Here is a 7,564-nt window from a genome sequence, read left to right on the forward strand (position 1 = left end):
AAAAAGTGAGCTACGGGTGAAAGCTAGCTGTAGAAAAACTCAACTTTCATCTCTGTATTACATAACTGAATGGGGCTATGTCTAAATCCAAAAATGATTGAGAAAATAGCCCAGCAACGGACTCAGCATAAATATTCATGATAGTGGAAGGACCTATGAACTCTATGTTCTCTTGGATTTCATGAATATTATCCAAGGGCCATATCTTCTGTAGATATAACGTAAGCTCCAGGGCAATGTTTCATTATATTTGAACTAATAATAAGCCTGAAAAGACACACAAAATGAATGCATTACAACATGTTCTGCCAGGTTTAACTCAACGTTGATGCTTCTGTAGTGACGGTTCTCTGTGTTTGTAGGCACTAGATGATTCAAAGCAAATGAAAGCATTAAGATATGATGTTATATTTGCTCTTTCTGTCCTCAGGGTCCTCCTGGTCTCACCGGGGACCTCGGACAGCAGGGAGAGGCTGGACCCAATGTGAGTGCTGGACTTTCTATACCTTTTGCTCTTTTCCCTCTTCTTCATCTTCAATTTAAATTGTTTTGATTTTGTTTATGGAAATCTTGTTGATATTTAAATGCAGTTTTTAAAAAAAAAGGGATTACAACTTTTTCTGAAAACATGATTTAAGAGTTACGTATGGAATTAGGTCAAAATTACATTTAAATCAAGGATTAATAATGAACAATTATATAATATAAAATATTTTTCGGAATCCTGATTTGTTTTTCTTGTCTAAAGATAATGTGTAAGGTTTTTAAGAAGATATTTTATTTATTTCGACAAAATGAAAGACTGAATTCCCTCATGACAGGATGTTTAAACAAAAACAACCACCAATCCCTTGCTTCTGCTTTAGTATTCTCCTTTAATATCTCTCCTGATATTATCAACCTTAGCATGTCCCTTTAAATTAAGGTTTTCTAAATTCAAATCTTTGATGTTGCAAAACTTAAATGTTACTTTCTGATGCAATAGAAATGTAGTTTTCACCTGTTAACTATTTTTCTATTTGTTGTCCTCATCAGGGAGTGGATGGTGCGGCGGGGACCAAAGGAGACATAGGAGACACCGGGAAATCTGTGAGCTCCTCCCTTTCTCATCATACACCATATCATCCATGGCGTTCTTTATTTGATAAACCTGAAAGATGATGTTATCATCCAACTGGCCATATAAATAGTTTCCTATATCCATCAGGGACCACCAGGAGCGGCAGGAGAACAAGGACCGTCTGGATCTCCTGGGCGAAGGGTTTGTGTTCTTATGTTCACTTTTCGCAATAAAAGGTCTTAAAGAATTAGACCTATTTGTTTTTGAGTAATGTTCTTACATTATCCCAAATGTTTTCAACAATTTAAAACCTAGAGAAAACTCTCATTTGTATTGTTAAGGAATGTTTTTTGTTGTTGCCAGAAATAGGATTGTATCCCCATTTATGATACATTTTTAGATCTTGGACTTTTTAAACTGTATATTATAACCCGCGGAAACATTAGCAATCGTTGGCGAGCGAGATACGTCAGAAAACCCCAGTTTTTTTACATTTTTTACTTATTTATTCATGGTATGAAGAAAACAGCTTAACCCAGAGTGATTTCACAATGTCACCAAACTCACTTTTATTACTGTTTTGATCGAGAGACCAAGAGTGGCAGAAAATTATGTTATGTCTGTTTAAGTTAAAGATTAAACCCTAGTCCTTTGTGAGAATAGTAAGGAGGTTCATGGTACTTTTCTAGATCTACGTGTGTGTGTGTGTGTGTGTGTGTGTGTGTGTGTGTGTGTGTGTGTGTGTGTGTGTGTGTGTGTGTGTGTGTGTGTGTGTGTGTGTGTGTGTAAGTGTGTGTGCATCGAAGCGTCTGACAGATTCAGGTTGAAATGTTTTAAATTGTTCTCCTTCAGGGCCACTTGGGAAAAGCAGGAAAGGAAGGAAAGGCCGGCCTGAAAGGAACAAAGGTGAGAGTTTGAAACATCTCTTTGAATATTAACAGCTGAATGCTCGCAGCTCCTGAAAGTCACCTTGCTGTTCGTCTGTTTCAGGGGGAAGCTGGTTTCGAAGGCCCCGTAGGAAAGACAGGGCCCGTAGGTGCCCAGGGATACGCCGGAAAGCCCGGCCCTCAGGGTTTGAGAGGGATCCCCGGCCCTGGAGTGAGTCAGACAGTGAAGAATGGAGCCGTTTAAGTGGAGCGTGGAAAAGATGGATGCTCAATGACTTCTGTTCTTGTGTTTTTCTCTCAGGGTGAACAGGGTTTAAACGGAGCACCTGGCCAAACAGGACCCCCAGGCCCCATGGTGAGATGAATCATCAAATCTAGAATAAAGTGCAGAAAAAAAATACTATTTCATAATAAAAATAAGAGAAAATAAAGCAATCTATTGACAGTATATGACAGTGTGATAAAAAGACTAATATCACATCTATTCTGCTAAACTAGAAGAGGTATAAGTAAGTAAGTAAAAAAGTAAGCAACATTTATTTATAGGGATGTAACGATATATCGAATATCGCGATATCGCGGTAAATAGATGTCTCAATACCGTCGTGAGACTGACCAAATCTACCGCGATTTTTTACTTTTTTTTTTTTTTATATATATTTTTTTTTTAAACCTTTATTTAACCAGATGGTCCCATTGAGGTCATCATTCTCTTTTTCAAGGGAGACCTTTCCAACATGGCAACAAGTAGGTTACAACATGAACATAAAACAACAGATAACACAAAAGGACATTGTATTTAAAGGGCTACATGTACATACCTAGAGACATAGACAAGTACCAACAGTATATTTATATCTCGCCCTGTCAATAAGCCTCACCTTCTTGGCAACAACTGTATTGTTTTTGAAGTGGTGGAAAGACAATGCACAGTTTGACCCACTGCTGTCACCCATGGCCAAAGCATATCTCTCTGTCCCAGCAACATCAGTACCAAGCAAGAGAGTTTTTTCCACAGCAGGGGATATTGTAAACGCCCAAACATCCCAGCTTCTACCTGGAAATGTGGACATGCTCATATTCCTAAAAGATAACCTTGATGATGCTGAGTGAGTGAGTTAGAGTTGAGTTACTTGAAAAACTAAAGTGAAACTTGATTTATTCTATTGCAGGGTCTGATTATTATATTGTTGACACTTTAAAATACTACTATCCTACTAAAATGCTGTACAAATCAGATTTATTAATTAATAAAAAAAAAAAATGAAAGTAAAAAAAAAAAAAAAAATTCACATTTTTTTCCTTTATTTTTCAATATCGCGATAAATATCGTACCGTGGACTTTTTATCGCGATATTATCATACCGTGAGTTTTTGGTATCGTTACATCCCTATTTATTTATAAAGCGATTTTCCCAGACATAGTCACAAAGTGCTTGACAAAGTGCTAAAAACACAATACATTGTGAAAAACACAATACACGATAAAAACTGTAAAATAGAATAAAAGCACACAAGTTACCCAAACGCCTGCCCAAACAGGAACATATATGTATAACCCTTTACCAAAGCAATTTGTTTTGTTAAGAGTGATACATTAATGAGTTTTTATATGCGCTTTTCTACTATCAAATGAATACTATCACATGACCTGTGAATGAGAGCATGGTGAGATAATCAGATCAAGTAAAGCATAAGATCTTAACATTTTGTTTGCATTTGGAGCCCAGGAAATAAAAAAGTTGTTGAAGTCAAATGTTATTAATGATGTGAATGTAATGATTTCCAAGTGTGGTTATGCGTTTGCTGCGTCTTGAAATGGATAATACGGAGCGTTACATCATGCGTTTGACCTCATGATAACTTTCTCTGCTCAGGGTCCAACAGGATTACCAGGATTTAAGGGAGACCACGGCAAGAAAGGAGACAAGGTGCCATGATTAACCCTAACACACACAAATATTCACTTTGAACTTAACCTGATTTTGACTTTGAGCTCATTTGTGATGTCTGTTCAGGGTCACGGGGGTTTAATAGGTCTGATAGGTCCGCCAGGAGACATCGGAGAGAAGGGGGACCGAGGACTGCCAGGAAACCAGGGACAGACGGGGCCCAAAGGAGATGAGGTGCTGAACATATACACAAACAAACACACAGATACACACGAGACCATCCAGGAAAAGGAGGCAACTTGTGTGCAGGCTTTTGGACCACAACATGATATTAGTGTTACTGTAGGCACAGTTCAGTTTGATTCCTACCGTGGTTTAATACTTGTGTTTCTTTTCAACAAAGAAACTCATAAAGTTGATTTTTGGTTACATTAAATGTACAGAATCACTTTAAAACAAAACTGATATATGGACCATTGGACTTTCTGTAAAAATCAAGGCATTCAAACATGTGTTCATGAACTTAATGAAATATGAAGGCAATCGATCTGGTTTGCTTGAATTTATTTAAAGCTTATAGTTAGCATATCAGTAGATGTTGCTAGATATAGTGTTGTCTTCTGTTGGTTGAACAATGTCCATGCATAGTTTCTGTTGTATATCTGACTATAGTATGTAATCGGATAGCCTGACTAGCATAATGTAGCTAACATAAAAAGAGTTGAGACAATGTCAAAGCTGAGGTCGAAACTTTTCGAATGTACTTTTTTAGGAAACTGGTACATGGATTTTTTTTGGTTAGCTTAATAACATTTATTTTTTAGTATTAAGCAACCATTTATTTGTATTTGTAATGATCCTGCTATAGTCATATCCCATTAAAGGCTTCAGATTTACTTTGATACAGGCACATGCAGGCCTAGTAGAATTGCATGCGAGGGAGTGCGGTCGTCTTTCAACCAGAAGGTCGTTGGTTCGATCGCAGCCCATGCAGTCAACATATCGATGTATCCTTGGGCAAAATACTTAACCCTGAGGTGCTCCTGATGGCATGACCAACGGTGTGTGAATGTGTATGAATGTTAGTTCCTAGAGTAAGGTACACTGCTCTGTATGAATGGGTGAACGACATGTAGTATGTAAAGCGCTTTGAGGGGTCTTAAAGACTGGATAAAGTGCTATATAAGTACAGTCCATTTACCATTTTACCATTTCATTGGGACCCCAGCATTTTAAAAGGATATCAATTATAATTGTTATCACAAAAAACCTGAACGTTGTAGTATTTCCTCCAGCACACCTTGCTGACTTTTTCTCACATTTTCTTTTCTCTCGTGTGTGATATCAGGGTGGAGTTGGTACATCAGGTCCCATCGGCCCCCCCGGCACCTCGGGTCTGTCCGTGAGTAAACCCTAAACTCTTGCTTCCTCCACATCAGGATAACCCGTGCGTGATTCATCTTACCTCTTTGTGATTTTAACGTTAACTCTTTTCCTCTGACAGGGTACCATTGGTACAAAGGGCTCTAAAGGAAACCAGGTAACTGTGACGCTTATTCTTTAATTGAATTGATGTCAGTATTATCACTTTGGAGCTTCATATCCACCCTGAAATGGTTCCTTTGCTCTGTGTTTAGGGTCCGATTGGCCCCAGAGGAGACCTCGGCCCAGCCGGACTTCCAGGACTACCAGTGAGTTCTGCTTAAAGACATGTTCACCAACACGAACAACTCATTTAACAGCAATCAAATGATCTCCACCTGATCTAAACCTGTTTCTTTCCCTCCACTTTAATGTTCTCTCCTCCCAACTCCTTCTTTCTTCTCTCCTCTTCCCCTTTTTATCTCTCCCTGTTCTCTCCTATCTTCTTTCCTCCTTCCTTTCTCTCTTCTACTCCTTTCATCTCCTCTTGTCTCTCTTTCTCTCCTCTCCTATCCCCTTTCCTCTCTCCTCTCCTTTTTTCATCTCCTATTTATTCCTTCCCTCTCCTATCTTCTCTTCTCCTCACGTCTTATCTCCTCCCCTCATTCCTCCTTTCCTTTCCTATCTAATCTTCTCCTCTAATCTCCCCCCTCTCTACTCCTTTCCTCTCTTCTCCTCTCCTCTTGACCCCCTTTTCTCTTTCTTCTCCTTTCTTCTCTCATCTTTCTCTCCCATATCTATTCCTCTCGTCTCCTCAGGGAAAGCCAGCAGTCAGCATCTCCCCTCTGCCAGAGCGAGGACGCAGGAGGAGAACCAACTCCTTGGTGGACGGTGCTTCACTTGAAGAGGAGGAGGAGCAAACAAGGGATGGAGGAGAGGATGAATGGATGCAGGCGGACCAGGCAGAGCCGGACGCCTGGATGAAGGAGACGGAGGGCAAAGGCATGGAGGAGGTGTTTGCGTCTCTGTCCTCGATGAAGGTGGAGGTGGATGGTCTGAGAAACCCCCATGGGACGTACCTCAGCCCGGCCCGAACCTGCAAGGAGCTCTGGCTCCTCCACCCGGAGCTCCCCAACGGTACCTCATGTCAAAAGTCTACTTTTCAGTTTGTGTCTGTACAGACAGAGAGATCGAAATACAGTTTCCCACAATCCAGAATAAAAAAACAAATATAAATAAAAATATGTATAGAAATATGTATATACCTGTTAGGAAAAATATCACTCGTCACCGCCTTGAGCTTCAATATCAGGATCCATGTATTTATTATTCTTGCAATAATGGAAGTAGTCATCACATACAGAGCATATGGTTCAACTCCTGAACAGTGTCCTTCACATGCTGATATACAAGAGTATCACAAGATGCTGAATACCGGTTCAAAGCAGTATTCTATGTTTAGTTCAGATTAGCTATGGCCTGCGTAAGCAATAAACATGACAGTCTTATGTCTATCTCCATAGAGGCTGAATCATCATGTTAATCACATTGAGTCATATGCCTAAAATAGTCCTGATGCTCTTCTAGATAATCAATCATACATCCTGTCATGTTCAGCTACGTAGGGCCTTTGATATCATGTGCTACTCTGATATTGGAAGAGTTCATTCAGTATTTTCCCAACAATACCTATATATACTCAAACAACAGACACATATGCACACATTAAGACATGAATAAAAGCACAACAATCAATATATATAAATTAACAGTCACTTCAATATCTTTGAGAAATGTACGCTAATGTATTAGTGCAAGACTGTGTTATTATAGCTGCCTGCATGTCTCAATGTATTGTATCTGGATTTCCGACCGGCAACACAAACATGGTGTGTAGAAAAACACTACTTTAAGATCAAGAAGAAGCTGGAAAGGTGGATTCAGGTGCAGCCGAACAGGATTTATTCAATACTTATTACTCAGTACAGGACAACACTACAATCCTGTTCTCTGGTCTTCTTTCATAACGTTATATAACTTTCTATTCCTATCATATTTCTTCATACGGTATCTTTTGCAATCAGGGTCACAGTGACATGCTCCTAATATCTTCTTTCAGTTTATTTAGATTCAACAGTTGCAGTTGTTGGGCAGTGTGTAACATTGCCCTTTGACATCTGATACTAATACACTCAATCAATCAATCTATCTATACCAGGGGTGTCAAACTCAATTTCATCGTGGGCCACATTAGAATTAAGGTTTCACTCTGAATTGGATTATTATCCAAGGCTACTGCCTGAGATCGAATGCTGTGGTTTTATTAAATGTGCCAACTGCTAGGACTGTCTAAGGGAAGATAG

General features: G+C 39.2%; 1 protein-coding gene across 1 annotated transcript; it reads left to right on the forward strand.

Moving 5' to 3' along the window:
- Positions 1-412: 412 nt before the first annotated feature.
- Positions 413-6,376, forward strand: LOC104961329 (collagen alpha-1(V) chain-like; the record flags this gene model as incomplete). The annotated part of the gene is made up of 12 exons (XM_010789598.1): positions 413-484; positions 1,036-1,089; positions 1,208-1,261; positions 1,913-1,966; positions 2,051-2,158; positions 2,249-2,302; positions 3,825-3,878; positions 3,966-4,073; positions 5,188-5,241; positions 5,344-5,379; positions 5,477-5,530; positions 6,020-6,376. Coding segments are annotated over exons 6-12 (666 nt in total), but the record flags the coding sequence as incomplete, so codon positions are not given.
- Between the last annotated feature and the right edge of the window lie 1,188 nt (positions 6,377-7,564).

Source organism: Notothenia coriiceps, unplaced genomic scaffold (genome assembly GCF_000735185.1).
Source record: "Notothenia coriiceps isolate Sejong01 unplaced genomic scaffold, NC01 NC01_scaffold00033169, whole genome shotgun sequence".
NCBI lineage: Eukaryota > Metazoa > Chordata > Actinopteri > Perciformes > Nototheniidae > Notothenia > Notothenia coriiceps.